Source organism: Lineus longissimus, chromosome 10 (genome assembly GCF_910592395.1).
Source record: "Lineus longissimus chromosome 10, tnLinLong1.2, whole genome shotgun sequence".
NCBI lineage: Eukaryota > Metazoa > Nemertea > Pilidiophora > Heteronemertea > Lineidae > Lineus > Lineus longissimus.
This window is the reverse complement of record NC_088317.1, coordinates 2,956,245-2,974,475: the sequence shown is the minus strand read 5'-3', so window position 1 is coordinate 2,974,475 and position 18,231 is coordinate 2,956,245. Positions and strand designations below refer to the sequence as shown.

The 18,231-nt window shown below is 40.6% G+C and overlaps 1 protein-coding gene across 1 annotated transcript; it reads right to left on the bottom strand.

Moving 5' to 3' along the window:
* Positions 1 to 1,737: 1,737 nt before the first annotated feature.
* Positions 1,738 to 3,265, bottom strand: LOC135494419 (uncharacterized). The gene is made up of 4 exons (XM_064782369.1): positions 3,127 to 3,265; positions 2,669 to 2,938; positions 2,123 to 2,367; positions 1,738 to 1,984 (listed from the first exon to the last, which is right to left on the bottom strand). The coding sequence occupies exons 2-4, from the start codon at positions 2,935 to 2,937 to the stop codon at positions 1,791 to 1,793; spliced, it is 708 nt and encodes a 235-aa protein (XP_064638439.1). The 5' UTR covers position 2,938; positions 3,127 to 3,265; the 3' UTR covers positions 1,738 to 1,790.
* Between the last annotated feature and the right edge of the window lie 14,966 nt (positions 3,266 to 18,231).

The following is an 18,231-nucleotide window of genomic DNA, read 5'->3' as shown; positions in this document are numbered from 1 at the left end:
GTTAGGTAATTATTTTCTGAACTTTGAACGGGTCATGTCCGAGGAGACCTACAAGTGGTAAAGTGAACAGTCGACGCTCACTAGACTTTCAACATGGACCTTTTACAAATGGCAGTCGAGGAAGAGGATGAAGATCTTCTATACATTCTTTTTCACGATAGACCACAGGAACGCGCGATTACATACGACCCTCAATGGCCGAGGTTTAATTTGGATGAGCTTACTGATGACCAGTCATGGTTCAACTTTCGGTTTAGGAAGGAAGAACTGTATCGTCTGTATCGCTTGTTGGGACTTCCTGATGTGATTACTGTAACAAACAGGTGCACGTGCAGCGGACTCGATGCATTGTGTATGGTTTTAAGGCGATTTTCGTATCCGAACAGACTGAGCGATTTGGAAAGGTTTTTTGGACGACCTGCATCTACCATGTCAATGGTGATTAATGAGACTATAAGCCTTCTGTACAACACTCATGCTCATCGTTTGAGGACTCTCGACAACCCATGGCTGGGTCCCGCACAACTTCAAATCTATGCAGACCAGATACACGCGAAGGGTGCCCCGCTGCTGAACTGCATAGGTTTCGTAGATGGCACGGTTCGTCCTATATGCAGGCCAACAGGTAACCGGAAAAACGCCGACCGACCGACCGACCGACTGACCGACCGACCTTCCGACCTACCAACCCAAGGAGTTTCGTAGTTGAGTCACAGGTCTCATAAGTCAATGTGATATTTCCAATCCACGATAGCAGGTCACGTGAAATGAAATTGTAAACAAGCGCACGTGCGCTGGTCAAATGACAACAAATGCATGTTGCGCGTTGCAGTTCATGCATTGCATCGGTCGAGACACTCGAGTAGAAAAACTACAGTGCATAATTAGGCCCAAATCATGTTTTGATATCCACCGACCATGTAGACAAAGCATATCTTTAGAGTATCGTTATCAGTTCCTTACCGCGTGAACTCGTTTTCCCGGTATAATTGACTGGAGATGCTGCTGTCAGACACGTCGGACTCCATCACGTCCATTGCGCTGGGCACTACACAGATACATGTGCTATAGAGAAGCGAAAGGGATACTGCACTATGACAGTAGGTTGGCAGGTCGGTCGGTCGGCGTTTTTCCGGTTACCAGGCCAACACGCCATCAACGCGTGTGTTATAATGGGCATAAGCGTATACATGCGATTAAATTTCAGTCAGTAGTCATACCAAACGGGTTGATTACGCATCTGTATGGTCCACTGGAAGGGCGTCGACATGATTGCGCTTTGCTTCGTATGAGTGGACTGATGGAGCAAATGGAGGCTAGAGATCTCACTGATAGGAATGGCCTGCCATTTGCAATATACGGCGATCCGGCTTATCCCATTCGAAGGTATCTGTCGAGTCCATTCAGAGGAGCAAACCTGTGTGCCGCAGAAGAAGAATTCAACAGGAGAATGTCCTCTGTCTGTCAATGCGTGGAATGGGAGTTCGGAAATTTGGTGCAAAACTACGCGTTTTTGGACTTTAGGAAAAATTTAAAAGTACTGTTGTCTCCAGTAGCCAAGTATTACTTGGTAGGTGCTATTCTGGTCAACTGTCGTACATGTGTCTATGGCAATCAGACGAGTCAGTACTTTCAACTGGACCCTCCAACTTTAGAGAACTATTTAGCCTGAACTTTGCGTTGTAAATGTAGAGAAAATATTTGAATTGTGCAAATTACAGACGAAAAGTCCAAATTTATTCTGCGAGTAATTATTTATTTGTCAAATCTTACATCGTTACGAGCAGCATCTAATTTTTGTTTTTGTCCAACGCCATCATCATTTCCATCATTTGCTGATCCCTCTGGATCCTCGCCTCTCTTTCCTTCTTTTCTACCTCGAAACGCTCTTTTTCAAAGGAAAGTTTATCTTTTAGATACGTCACGTACTCTGCAGAATCAGTTCGACGCTTCTTCGTTGCCGGCTTGGTGGTGCAATTCGCAGCTGCAAAAAGAATAGTGTACCCGCCGTTTAATGCAGAGTCGGGTTATGTTACATGTAATACAATGTACGTATTGTCAATCAGTAGCTGCCATTAAAGCGAGTTTCATACTTTCGTGAAGAAGAAAAAGTTATTCTTACCTTTCTTTCCATGATGTTCGAGATTTTCATCAGCTCCGTCCAACTCACGATCAAAACCATCCGCGTGTTCTTCCGGATCGTCTCTTACTTTCAGCGTCTCCATAGCAGCCTGGCGTATTGGTCGTCCCTGGGCTTCCTTGAGATCGGGTTTTTCTTCCTGCTTTTTGGCCGCCCTTTCCTCGCTAAGGCTGGCCAACTCAGTAAGCAGCTGGGCTCGCTCGTCGTATTCCTCATCTGTCCCAGACCTAAAAAGTGACACAAAAGTTGATGAGTAACATTGCAGGTCCTGATCAAAGGTCAGCGTGACGCATTTTCAGCCGAGAAAGAAACTGGGAGTATAAATTATAAAATAGTGTTTTAATTGGTGCTAAAGCAATGGAAAAACACATAGTACATGTATATACTTGGACCAATTTTTCCATCAAGAAAATGATATCTCCCTGGTAACTTAAAATCACCAAGGGCCTAATGACACAGAGTGTATGGGGCCGCTCTTAGCCACATTTGTGTTACACTGCAATGATTCAGTGTTTAAGATATACTTACGCTCTAAGAGATTTCAACTCGTCCTTCGTATGAGCCTCTTGGAGAGTTTTCACCCTATCCTTGCATGCCCGGAGAGTGACAAAGCTGTCGCGCTTCACCTCCGTCAAAGCTGTGTTCACATGTTGGTGGACTTCATCCCACGGTGGCTTAGTTGTTGGTTGTACCGCAACCAGTGCTCTGAGAAGAAGAATGTCAAGTGCTGGGAAAAATCGAGTAGGCGCGTTTTTTTTGTTTGTTGACTTGCTGGTACTTGCACCTTCGGTCGCCATGCTAAAAGAGAATCATGAAAGTTTTATGCAGGCCTCTTTTAAAATCATAAAATTCCATTTAAAGAATACGAAATTATTTCCGAAACAAAGGATTAATAACAAATAGCTACTTCTGGCACTGAGATCTACCACCAGAGAAAATCAAGCTACCCGTAGTGTATTTTACCAAACATGCTAAACGCCATTCACCTTGCGGATATCCAGCTTGTTATGCGTGAAATGCAGACGGCTAGCCAAAAGGCCTCTTATAAGGGCCTGTGTACACGTAACGACCGCACAGAAGTCGATGACTTAACAGTGCTGATTTTGTAATCAGTTAAATTGCGAAATGCCTCTTTTGACTGCCTTGGACATCAATGAAAAAGGCACTTATAGACGGCTATAAACAAGATATTTAAAAGTGAAATAAACATGGATACAAATGCCAGAAACGAAATGTTTCACAAAAATTGCAAAGATATTTGTTCATTTATGATTTTAAAAGAAAAACTATCATTGTGGGAAGATTTTTTTTGGATAATCAGGCTGTTTTGTCAAACCGTTTTTCACTCACGTATTGTAACTAGCTACGGATAATAATCTCTCCAAACCGTATGTGTAAACGTCATAAGACCGCAATATTTGATGACCTAAATGTAGTCGTTTGGCTAACCGTGCGGGTGCGAATACTCTCTAACGACTCGCAGGCCGCCGACAACCGCAAACGAGCGTTTTATATAGCATGCAATTTTAATCGCATGTCGGAGCAATCCAAATCACTCGTTTGAGGGGTTCGGTATTGACCACGTCTCAGCTATGCGGCGCGTTTCCTTACTGAATTAACTTGAAATTGGCAGTCCTCCCGCGTGTAGGGTACCCGTACACAAAAATAGAGCTGAATTCGAACAACTGCAAAACTTCTCCTGGGTTTGTTGGTGGTAAAAGTATGGTCGACCTTTTTGCGGGCTACCCTGTACATTGGAACGATTTTGTGTGTAGACGATGGAGAATGAAATTTGTACGAATACTGACATGTTGATAGCATTCGGCATACATGTGCATGTTCATGTACTATGTCTCTCAGTAATTAGGGACAACGCGCATTACATGCATCGGTTTTTTGCCCGGATAATATTTATAGACATAATATCCATTTGGATCAAGTATGAAAGAAATGTAAAAGATGTGTCTTTGAATAAAGGTTGATTTGAGTTTTACACTCTCACCATCGCAAGGTAACCTGACCGTCATCATTGGGTACACTTTCGACCTTTTCTTCCCATGAATGAATAGTGTGTTGGTGAAACTGTCCAAGTACATCTTTTCAAGTGTTTCAAACCTTTCATTTACCGTCAAAGGCTCACCTACCTTTCGGTAGAAGTCGCCTATACGGGACAAGCGGTAAAGTTTCAATGACCGTGATCGTAACACCAATATATAGATATCCCGAGAGCTGTTGTCTATCATAGAAAGAAAACGCCACAACGATGATAACCGTTTGTCTAGGTGCACTTCAATGATATCTTCTTGTCGTTCAATTTTAAACCTTCCTTTCACAAGACCACTGTATCGTAATACTATAACATATAACATGTATTTTTCTGCATCCAGCCAACTTCTTGATTTCTTTATATCTCTGATAATCGCGACGATGTGGCCACTATCTAAATTGTCAACGTCCTCAAAAGCCGATAAACATTTAGCACGGTCTTTCGAACATGGCGGTTTGAGGCAAATCGCTTTCAAAGTAACATTGTGTTTACCTTTTGTGCTGAACATCATCCAATGATGCCTCAATCGTCCAGTTAAGGTGTGTCCGTGTAGCATTTTTGAGTGGTAATCGCCATTTACTGAGAGGAGATGCCTGATAAACCATTTGGTCTCTCCCCCTTGCCTAGTCAGCTTACTACCAATTACAAGAGTCATAGCATGAGCACCACTGCGTCCGAAGTTCATAACAAACTCATTCTCTATTTCATTGAGGTGTATTTTACATGCATGTTCAGTGTATTGTTTTCCAATGATGTCAACGATATTTGGGGCTGGTTTCATTTGTAAGAGGAACCCCGGCTTCTTTTCTTCAAAACCAAGAAAAGACTACAGAAGTCAAGAGTGCTTGCTAGGAAGAGGAAGTCTAGACGTGATAACGTTTGAGCCAGCATTCTATACGTGAAAGAGGACTTTAGCGTTGTTGCCTATATTATACCTGAAGACGATCCGTTGATATTATATCAAAAGCATACATGCAAAAGCAATCTATTTCATCTCATATTCAGAGTGATTATTTTCTTCAGAAAGGAGATAAAACAGATTGATATGAAATGTATCTTATCATTTTTTGCATAAATGGAAGGAAACGGGGATGTCAAGAGCGAAAAGAGTGACGCAGCTTAATTATTGATAACCAATATAATTACATGTATACCTTATTGCAGTAATTACCATTAACTGCCGTGTGTTTACCTTCAACTGCCTACAGTGATAGAGAGAATATAAAGAAATCTGTCGTTATGAGCAGTTAAGAATTCTGGAAGATATACATGACGTCTTCACGACTTGTGCCGACTCCTGCGTGAAGATATACCTCAAAGATGAGATTCGATCGCGAGTCCATGGGTTCATTTTAACATTATTTGTAAAATCATGACACGGTTCTTTCCGACAATACGTTGCCGTGAAGTTAGAGAATTTACCATTATTTACCGAGAATTGACCGAGAAGTCTTAAATGATTGACTTAGAGCGGGTTTGGCAGTTGAGTGGAGAGGGTTGATCAGACACTCACGGAATATCCGTCAAATAATCAACACTTACACAGGTGGCAGCCACATAGTTTTAAAAATTGCTGTCACTTTTGAGAAAATGATAAAACTGCCTCACCTTATTGACCATCAAACTACACGTACTTCCGATTTCAAGGGGAATGCGTCTCCCACATATCGAACCTTCGGTAGCCTGAAGAAGGCACCGTCTGTCAGGACTGGGTCTGTATATTGTTGCAAGAACATTTGCCGTAACACAGAGAAGCACACATTCTATCTTGGAGACAACTCCGACGGATTTGCGGCGATATAATTTCTCGTCGTAAGAGCTCACGTTCAGTGAAACATAGATTTGCGTCACCTGATTTTCCTGGTTGGTAAACTCACATGGTAGCCTCTTTATGCCATTGGCATTCGGATTCTGACAATTCATCATTTTTTGTTGGTTTGTGCACCCGGGTGTGCGCTTTACCGTATGATACAACTTGACGACTGTTAGATCGACGTATTTAAAAATATCAAACTTTCTGTCTAATGATTGGTTATATCAAACATCAAATTCGTAGACAGTGCTATGAACAAGCTTACTCACACCTTCTATAGATATCCGGCCTACAAAAGAAGTACCAGCAACAATCTCAAAGCAGTTAATAAGACGTTATGTTACAACACGCAATATACACGTACATGTACATGAAGTACTACAATTATGAGTACTATCAAGATGCATAACCTTAAATAAACAACATATACTAAACACGTCATGTAATCGCCTTTAATTTCAAATATAAGCTCATACATGTCCGTTTAAGTTTTTTTCTCCATCCGTCTGCTACCCGCCAAGGAGTTGCCAGAGAGCGACACGGCAAACTCTATCGCCCGGGAACAGTTGAATCGCCTCTACACGTGGCTAGATCAATGTACCTACGCTTCACCTCGATGTATCCAGCTCTGCATCATGATGACACACAAGACTTTGAGATCCGGCGCAACGTCCCTCTGCGGTCTCATAGAATTGCCATAGATTTCTCGATTTCCGAAAACCTTAAAAAGAAACTGCATTGTCTACTATACAGCTGCACGGTAAGTATTAAGGATGTTCGAAAACAGCCGATGTCTGCACGACAGTGAGCAAAATCAAACTGGAGACAATGCAGTAAAGTTGGTCAATGTTGTCATTGCTTTCAAAACCATCAAGTTCTTAATCTAGTATAATGAACCTTTCAATGTATTCTCTGTGCATCTGTAGAATTCTAATTTTCCTTTTTATTGTGCAAAACCAGGCTAGTATCAAATGCTTTTGTTTCGTTGTAATGTTAATCCATGCATTAATCGATCCCTCTTGATTGATATCGTAACAAGAACTATCTTTTTTTGGTACTGTGCACGGAGTGTGAAAAATTGTAATCCACATAGTATGGTTATGGTGAGCATATTTATCATTGATCATTATTGTGAGGGGTGTCTCAGTGGGAGCTGGGAGATTTAGCAATTTCTGATTGAAATATGTAAGTCTCATACGCTGGCCGTGTTAACTGTTTGATGCTTCATGACAAACACCTGTACACACCAACCGACAAAATGTATTGCCGATTCCCATGAGGGACCTTTTTAAAAAAGTTGAAGTCAAAATAATACCGAAGTTTTACAAAACCAGATTTCACTAAAATCTCTGGATGCACCTTTCTAGACAATCTTGACACTAGAGGCGCTGATGTCGTTCCTAAACAACGGCTCTAGCACTGCTAAATTGCCACCATCTTGAAAAGCAGTACCGCGCATGTGGAAATGTAAAGAATCTTTACAATTGCAAAGAGGCTATCGCATCACCACTACGCCCGAGAACACGATGGCTGCACTACGCTGCATTGATAGTTTGCAATAAATTCACGTAAAAACACACCAGAACATCTCGGGTTTTATTTACAAAGATCATATTTTGTCATTTATTTATAACACAAGCCATTTTATGAAAGAAGGTGGCACTTACTAGGCCTGGATAAGACTTTGGAGTTTGAAGTGGTGGTGACGCAGTGTTGAAAACACCTGAATCTCAGGATGCCGATATCCAAGATGGCGGAATCTTACCAATTCCAGTGTCTGAAATTGAATTTTAATTTCGGCACTGTGCGAGTTTGCTTTCTAGGCTGGCCATCTCTGTCGCGGTTAATGTCATTTCATAGCAGTTCCCCGTTCAGTGAAACGTGCCATCATCGACGAGATAACTAAAGTCATGAGGATGCATGCACGTTTCTGCAGTAACTGAGGATAACTGGGTGTGCTATCACATGGACGGCTTTTGACTAATCTACACCGTAACGTTGTGTCACTCCCACCATCTGTCCAGGGTGGGCAAAAAACTGGATAGCATTTTTCCACATCTCTCAAACTCAAAGCACCTGCACAAGCAGTGGCAGGAAAATCTCTCTCGAGAAAAAATGACACGAAGATATCCAGAGCCAATTTTTTTACGAGAAGCAAGGCTACCGAAATAAACAGAATTTGAACAACTGCTCAAACTACTCCTGCGTTTGTGGGTAGTAAAAGTATGATCGACATTTTTACGGGCTACCCTGTACATTGGAACTATTTTATGTGTAGACGATGGAGAATGAAATTTGTACGAATACCGACATGTTGATAACATTCGACATATGCTGTACATGTTCATGTACTCTGTCTCTCAGTATGTCTATCAGTATGTATTAGGAACAACGCGCATCACATTCATCGGTTTGCTGGCCAAAAATTGTTTATAAATATAATATCCTTTTGGATCAAGTAAGAAGGAAATGTAATAGGTGTGTCTTTGAATAAAGGTTGATTTGATTTTTACACTCTCACCATAGCAAGATAACCTGACCGTCATCATCGGGTACACTTTCTTTCTTTTCCTCCCATGAATGAATAGTGTGTTGGTGAAACTGTCCAAGCACATCTTATCCAGTGTTTCAAACCTTTCATTTACTGTCAAAGGCTCGCCTACCTTTCGGTAGAAGTCGCCTATACGGGACAAGCGGTAAAGTTTCAATGACCGTGATAGTAACACCAATATATAGATATCCCGAGACCTGTTGTCTACCATAGAAAGAAAACGCCACAACGATGATAACCGTTTGTCTAGGTGCACTTCAATGATATCTTCTTGTCGTTCAATTTTAAACCTTCCTTTCACAAGACCACTGTATCGCAGTACTATAACATATAACATGTATTTTTCTGCATCCGGCCAACTTCTTGATTTCTTTTTATCTTTGATATTTGCGACGATGTGTCCGCTATCTAAATTGTCAACGTCCTCAAAAGCCGATAAACATTTAGCACGGTCTTTCGAACATGGCGGTTTGAGGCAAATCGCTTTCAAAGTAACATTGTGTTTACCTTTTGTGCTGAACATCATCCAATGGTGCCTCAATCGTCCAGTTAAGGTGTGTCCGTGTAGCATTTTTAAGTGGTAATCGCCATTTACTGAGAGGAGATGCCTGATAAACCATTTGGTCTCTCCCCCTTGCCTAGTCAGCTTACTACCAATTACAAGAGTCATAGCATGAGCACCACCGCGTTCGAAGTTCATAACATACTCATTCTCTATTTCATTGAGGTGTATTTCACATACATGTTCAGTGTATTGTTTTCCAATGATGTCAACAATATTTGGGGCTGGCTTCATTTGTAAGAGGAACCCCGGCTTCTTTTCTTCAAAACCAAGAAAAGACTACAGAAGTCAAGAGTGCTTGCTAGGAAGAGGAAGTCTAGACGTGATAACGTTTGAGCCAGCATTCTATACGTGAAAGAGGACGTTAGCGTGGTTGCCTATATTATACCTGAAGACGATCCGTTGATATTATATCAAAAGCATACATGCAAAAGCAATCTATTTCATCTCATATTCAGAGTGATTATTTTCTTCAGAAAGGAGATAAAACAGATTGATATGAAATGTGTCTTATCATTTTTTGCATAAATGGAAGGAAACGGGGATGTCAAGAGCGAAAAGAGTGACGCAGCTTAATTCTTGATAACCAATATAATTACATGTATACCTTATTGCAGTAATTACCATTAACTGCCGTGTGTTTACCTTCAACTGCCTACAGTGATAGAGAGAATATAAAGAAATCTGTCGTTATGAGCAGTTAAGAATTCTGGAAGATATACATGACGTCTTCACGACTTGTGCCGACTCCTGCGTGAAGATATACCTCAAAGATGAGATTCGATCGCGAGTCCATGGGTTCATTTTAACATTATTTGTAAAATCATGACACGGTTCTTTCCGACAATACGTTGCCGTGAAGTTAGAGAATTTACCATTATTTACCGAGAATTGACCGAGAAGTCTTAAATGATTGACTTAGAGCGGGTTTGGCAGTTGAGTGGAGAGGGTTGATCAGACACTCACGGAATATCCGTCAAATAATCAACACTTACACAGGTGGCAGCCACATAGTTTTAAAAATTGCTGTCACTTTTGAGAAAATGATAAAACTGCCTCACCTTATTGACCATCAAACTACACGTACTTCCGATTTCAAGGGGAATGCGTCTCCCACATATCGAACCTTCGGTAGCCTGAAGAAGGCACTGTCTGTAAGAACTGGGTCTGTATATTAATGCAAGAACATTTGCCGTAACACAGAGAAGCACACATTCTATCTTGGAGACAACTACGACAGATTTGCGGCGATATAAGTTCTCGCCGTAAGAGCTCACGTTCAGTGAAACATAGCTTTGCGTCACCTGATCATCCAGGTTGGTAAACTCACATGGTAGCCTCTTTATGCCATCGGCATTCGGATTCTGACAATTCATCATTTTTTGTTGATGCCAACGGGACTGGCCAGTGGTTTGTGCACCCAGGTTTGTGCTCTACCGTATGTTATCGCTGACGACTGTAGATAATCGTATTGGCTCACTATTTCAAACATTTAAGTAAATTCGTAGACAGTGCTATGAACAAGCTTATTCATACCTTCTTTTTGGTAGGTACCCGGCCTACCAAAGAAGTACCAGCAACAATCTCGAAGCAGTTAATAAGACGTTATGTTACAATACGCAATATACACGTACATGTACATGAAGTACTACAATTATGAGTACTGGCAAGATGCATAACTTTAAAAAAACAACATATACTAAACACGTCATGTAAACATCTTTAATTCCAAATACAAGCTCATACATGTCCGTTTAAGTTTTTTTCTCTATCTGTCTGCTACCCGCGAAGGAGTTTCCAGAGAGCAAAACGGTAAACTCTATAGCCCGTGAACAGTCGAATCGCCACTACACGAGGCTGGATCAATGTACGTACGCTTCACCTCGATGTATCCAGCTCTGCATCATGATGACACACAAGACTTTGAGATCCGGCACAACTTCCCTCTGCGGTCTCATGGAATTGCCATAGATGTCTCAATTTCCAAAAATCTTAAAAAGAAACTGCATTGCCTACTATACAGCCGCACGGTAAGTATTAAGGATGTTCCAAAACAGCCGATGTCTACACGACAGTGAGCAAAATCAAACTGGAGACAATGCAGTAAAGTTGGTCAATGTTGTCATTGCTTTCAAAACCATCAAGTTCTTAATCTATGAACCTTTCAATATATTCTCTGTGCATCTGTAGAATTCCTCTCTATTTTGCAAAACGTGGCCATATGAACTGTTTTTGTTTCATTGTGCAGTTTATCTATGCAATAATCGATCCCTCTTGATTGATATCGTAACAAGAACTATCTTTTTTTGGTACTGTGCACGGAGTGTGAAAAATTGTACCCCACATAGTATGGTTATGGTGAGCACATTCGCCATTGATCATTATTGTGAGGGGTGTCTCAGTGGGAGCTGGGAGATTTAGCAATTTCAGATTTAGCAATTTCTGATTGAAATCTGTAAGGGCCAAACCTTCGCCGTGCTTACTGTTCGATGCTTCATGATAAACACCTGTACACACCAACCAACAAAATGTATTGCTGATTCCCATGAGGGATCGTTTACAAAAAATCTGAAGTCAAAATAATACCGAAGTTTTCAAAATCCCTGGATGCACCTTTCTAGGCTGGCCATCTCTGTCGGGATTGATGGCATTTCATAGCAGTTACCCGTCCAGTGATTCTTGCCATCATCGAGCAGATAACTAAAGTCATGAGGATGCGTGCACGTTTCTGCACGAAGGGATAACTTGGTGTGCTAGTACATGGAAGGCTTTTGACCAACCTACACCGTAATGTTGTGTCACTTCCACCACCTGTCCAGGGTGGGAAAAAACTGGATAGCATTTTTCAACATCTCTCAAACTCAAAGCACCTGCACAAACAGTGGAAGGAGAATCTCTCTCGAGAAAAATGACACGAAGGTATCCAGAGCCAATTTTGTGACGAGAAGCAAGGCTGCCGAAATAAACAGAATTTGAACAACTGCTAAAACTACTCCTGCGTTTGTGGGTAGTAAAAGTATGGTCGACATTTTTACGGGCTACCCTGTACATTGGAACTATTTTATGTGTAGACGATGGAGAATAAAATTTGTACGAATACTGACATGTTGATAACATTCGGCATATGCTGTACATGTTCATGTACTCTGTCTCTCAGCATGTATTAGGGACAACGCGCATCACATTCATCGGTTTGCTGGCAAAAAAATGTTTATAAATATAATATCCTTTTGGATCAAGTAAGAAGGAAATGTAATAGGTGTGTCTTTGAATAAAGGTTGATTTGAGTTTTACACTCTCACCATCGCAAGGTAACCTGACCGTCATCGTCGTGTACAATTTCTTCCTTTTCCTCCCATGAATGAATAGTGTGCTGGTGAAACTGTCCAAGTACATCTTATCAAGTGTTTCAAACCTTTCATTTACTGTCAAAGGCTCACCTACCTTTCGGTAGAAGTCGCCTATACGGGACAAGCGGTAAAGTTTCAATGACCGTGATCGTAACACCAATATATAGATATCCCGAGACCTGTTGTCTATCATAGAAATCAAACGTAACTTCGATACCAACCGTTTGTCTAGGTGGACTTCAGTGATAACTTCCTGTCGTTCAATTTTAAACCTTCCCTTCACAAGACCACTGTATCGCAATACTATAACATATAACATGTATTTTTCTGCATCCAGCCAACTTCTTGATTTCTTTATATCTCTGATAATCGCGACGATGTGGCCACTATCTAAATTGTCAACGTCCTCAAAAGCCGATAAACATTTAGCACGGTCTTTCGAACATGGCGGTTTGAGGCAAATCGCTTTCAAAGTAACATTGTGTTTACCTTTTGTGCTGAACAATATCCAATGGTGCCTCAATCGTCCAGTTAAGGTGTGTCCGTGTATCTTTTTTAAGTAGTAATAACCATTTACTGAGAGGAGATGTCTGATAAACCATTTGATCTCTCCCCCTTGCCTAGTCAGCTTACTACCAATTACAAGAGTCATAGCATGAGCACCACCGCGTTCGAAGTTCATAACATACTCATTCTCTATTTCATTGAGGTGTATTTTACATACATGTTCCGTGTATTGTTTTCCAATGATGTCAACAATATTTGGGGCTGGTTTCATTTGTAAGAGGAACCCCGGCTTCTTTTCTTCAAAACCAAGAAAAGACTACAGAAGTCAAGAGTGCTTGCTAGGAAGAGGAAGTCTAGACGTGATAACGTTTGAGCCAGCATTCTATACGTGAAAGAGGACTTTTGCGTTGTTGCCTATATTATACCTGAAGACGACCTGTTGATATAATATCAAAAGCATACATGCAAAAGCAATCTATTTCATCTCATATTCAGAGTGATTATTTTCTTCAGAAAGGAGATAATTTAAAAACAGATTGATATGAAATGTATCCTATCATTTTTGGCATAAATGGAAGGAATCGAGGATGTCAAGAGCGAAAAGAGTGATGCAGCTTAATTCTTGATAACCAATATAATTACATGTATACCTTATTGCAGTAATTACCATTAACTGCCGTGTGTTTACCTTCAACTGCCTACAGTGATAGAGAGAATATAAAGAAATCTGTCGTTATGAGCAGTGAAGAATTCTGAAAGATATACATGATGTCTTCACGACTTGTGCCGACTCCTGCGTGAAGATATACCTCAAACATGAGATTCGATCGCAAGTCCATGGGTTCATTTTAACATTATTTGTAAAATCATGACAAGGTTCTTTCCGACAATACGTTGCCGTGAAGTTAGAGAATTTACCATTATTTACCGAGAATTGACCGAGAAGTCCTAAATGATTGACTTAGAGCGGGTTTGGCAGCTGAGTGGAGAGGGTTGATCAGACACTCACGGAATATCCGTCAAATAATCAACACTTACACAGGTGGCAGCCCCATAGTTTTAAAAATTGCTGTCACTTTTGAGAAAATGATAAAACTGCCTCACCTTATTGACCATCAAACTACACGTACTTCCGATTTCAAGGGGAATGCGTCTCCCACATATCGAACCTTCGGTAGCCTGAAGAATGCACCGTCTGTCAGGACTGGGTCTGTATATTGTTGCAAAAACATTTGCCGTAACACAGAGAAGCACACATTCTATCTTGGAGACAACTCCGACGGATTTGCGGCGATATAATTTCTCGCCGTAAGAGCTCACGTTCAGTGAAACATAGATTTGCGTCACCTGATTTTCCTGGTTGGTAAACTCACATGGTAGCCTCTTTATGCCATCTGCATTCGGATTCTGACAATTCATCATTTTTGTTGAAGCCAACGGGACCGGCCAGTGGTTTGTGCACCCGAGTTTGTGCTTTACCGTATGATACAACTTGACGACTGTTAGATCGTCGTATTTAAAAATATCAAACTTTCTGTCTAATGATGGGCTATATCAAACATCAAATTCGTAGACAGTGCTATGAACAAGCTTATTCATACCTTCTTATAGATATCCGGCCTACAAAAGAAGTACCAGCAACAATCTCAAAGCAGTTAATAAGACGTTATGTTACAATACGCAATATACACGTACATGTACATGAAGTACTACAATTATGAGTACTGGCAAGATGCATAACCTTAAATAAACAACATATACTAAACACGTCATGTAAACATCTTTAATTCCAAATATAAGCTCATACATGTCCGTTTAAGTTTTTTTCTCTATCTGTCTGCTACCCGCAAAGGAGTTGCCAGAGAGCGAAACGTCAAACTCTATAGCCCGGGAACAGTCGAATCGCCACTACACGAGGCTGGATCAATGTACGTACGCTTCGCCTCGATGTATCCAGCTCTGCATCATGATGACACACAAGACTTTGAGATCCGGCACAACTTCCCTCTGCGGTCTCATAGAATTGCCATAGATGTCTCGATTTCAAAAAAATCTTAAAACGAACCTGCATTGCCTACTACAGCCGCCCGGTAAGTATTAAGGATGTTCCAAAACAGCCGATGTCTACACGACAGTGAGCAAAATCAAACTGGAGACAATGCAGTAAAGTTGGTCAATGTTGTCATTGCTTTCAAAACCATCAAGTTCTTTATAATCTAGTATATTTTTTAGTTTTTTCTAGTATAATGAACCTTTCAATATATTCTCTGTGCATCTGTAGAATTCTAATTTTCCTTTTTATTGTGCAAAACGTGGCCAGTATCAACTGTTTTTGTTTCATTGTGCAGTTTATCCATGCGATAATCGATCCCTCTTGATTGATATCGTAACAAGAACTATCTTTTTTTGGTACTGTGCATGGAGTATGAAAAATTGTAATCCACATAGTATGGTTATGATGAACATATTTATCATTGATAATTATTGTGAGGGGTATCTCAGTTGGAGCTGGGAGATTTTGCAATTCTGATTGAAATATGTCAGTCTCATACGTTGGCCGTGTTAACTGTTTGATGCTTCATGGCAAACACTTGCACTCAGCAGCCGACAATATACATTGCCGTTTCCAATGAGGGATCTTTAAAAAAAAGCTGAAGCTTTACTTGAAACTAGATTTCAAAATCCCTTGATCCACCGTTTCTAGGCTGGCAGTCTCTGTCGTGGTTGCAGGCATTTCATAGCAGTTCCTCGTCCAGTGAAACTTTGCATCAACCATCAAATAATTGAAGTCATGAGGATTGCGTGCACGTTTCTGCAGAAAGGGATAACTGAGTGTGCTATCACATTGACGGCTTTTGTACAAACTACTATGTATACTGTTGTGTCACTCCAACCATCTGTACCGGGTGACCAAAAAAATAGATAGCATTTTTTCACCACTCTCAAACGCAAAGCACCTGTACCAGCAGTGGAAGGAGAATCTCTCAAGAGAAAAAATGACACGAAGAAAAATGTATCTAGATTCGGTCCAGAGGCTATAGCTCCTAAGCCAATTTTGTCATGAGAAGTCAGGCAGCCGAAACAACTGAATTCGAACAACTGCTAAACTACTCCTGGGCGGTAAAAGTATGGTCTTTTTACGGTCTACCCTGTACATTGGAACGATTTTGTGTGTAGACGATGGACAATGAATTTTGTACAAATACTGACATGTTGATAACATGCGGCGTACATGTATCTGTTCATGTACTTTGTCTCTCAGTATACATGGGGGACAACACGCATTAATTGCATCGGTTTGTTGGCCGGATATTTTTTATAAATATAATATCCTTTTGGGTCAAGTAAGAAGGAGATAAAATATGCATGAATTTGAATTAAGCTTGACTTGATGTTTTTGGTATTTTCACCATTGCATGGCAACCTGACCGTCATCACTGTGTATAAATGTACATGTACTTTCTTCCTTTTCTTCCCTTGAAAGAACAGTGAGTTTGTGAATCTTTCTACGTACATTGTTTTTAGCTCTTCAAACCTTTCATTTACTTTTAAAGGCTCACCAACCTTTCGATAGAGGTCGCCTTTTAATGACAAGCGGTAAAGTTTAAGTGACCATGATCGTAACAGCAATATGGAGATGTCCCGGGACCTGTTGTCTATCGTAGAAATAAAACGCCACCTCGATGATAACCGTTTGTCTCTGTGCATTTCAATAACCTCTTCTTGTCGTTCAATTTTAAACTTTCCTTCCATAAGACCACTGTATCGTAGTATTATTACATATAACATCCATTTTTTTTTTGCATGTTTTTTATCTTTGATAAACGCGACGAGGTGCCCAATATCTAAATTGTGCGCGTCCTCAAAAGCCGTTAAAAACATAACACGGTCTTTCGAACATGGCGGTTTGAGGCAAATTGCTTTCAAAGTAACCTTGCGTTTACCTTTTGTGCTGAACATCATCCAATGGCCCCTCATTCGTCCAGTTAAGGTGTGCCCGTGTAGTACTTTTTTGTAGAAATAATCATTCACAGAGAGGAGATGTCTGACATACCACTTCTCTACTCCCCGCATAGTCAGCTTCAAACCAATTACACTCGTAACATGATCACCATTGCTCATGAAGTTCATTATATACTCATTCTCTATTTCATTGAGGTGTATTTTACCGATAGTGAATTATTTTCCTATGATGCTAAATATATTTGGGGCTGGCTTCGTTGGTAAGAGGGATCCTGGTTTCTTGACTAAAAAAAGTAAGACGAGATCAGAGAGTACGGCAAGAATGCAATCTCCTTGCCTCACCATTGGACACGGTTGCTTTGTGATTCAAGCGCCGTTTTCATGCGTACATTTTGCCTCTTCCGGTTGGGCCGTGGCAAATGAAGCGGAGTCCTCTCATTGGGAGATTAGTGAGAATGCTACAACTTGCGCCAGAATTCGAGATACGATAAACGACTTACACGGCCACCGAGATGGCTCAGTGGAAATACACCTGAAAACTCGATCACGCGATATAAAAAATATTCATGTACTGTACACGCGATCCGGCCTTATATGTTTTCGATGATACCGTCGTGCATGTGCTGTACACCTAAGCTGTATATGATGTTTTTGATAATATTTGATTCATATGTCGCACATGTATCTCCTTCATGTCATTTGGAAAATTTACACTTAAGAAGTCCACAAAACGATATCTAATTCATTCCATTTTGAAATTCACAGTAATATGTCTACAAAGGAGTTTTATGAAATGTGCTGAACTGATGTATTAAATGGAAGAAACTAGGAGGGTCAAGAGTAAAATGTTTATTTATATGTGTAGCTTGAGATAATGTACCAATCATTCAATTCAGAGGTTTTGTAAAATTATTATACGACTGTACTGTCATTTCTCATCATTTTATTTCACTCTTGGCGACCAAAATATTAAGCCTATGCCACCGAGACCATTATTTACCACCGAGTTTTTACCTTTGACTGCCTACGGACATTCAAGAGAGAGAAAAAAAGAAATCCGTCGTTATGAACTGGAGTATATACTAGTAGAAGTATACTGGAGGATGAGAATGGCTTGAGTGTTTAGCATAAGCGTAGTCAGGCCGTTTTGTAAATTTTTTAAAAAAATAAGAAATCTGAATAAGCGCCACCTAGTGCATTAGTTGAGTTACTGCAATATTCGGACTTCGGTTTTTGGTATGCACTGAAGCTGGTGTCTGTCACGAACCAAGCATGCCAACCACACTGTGTCAGGTCAA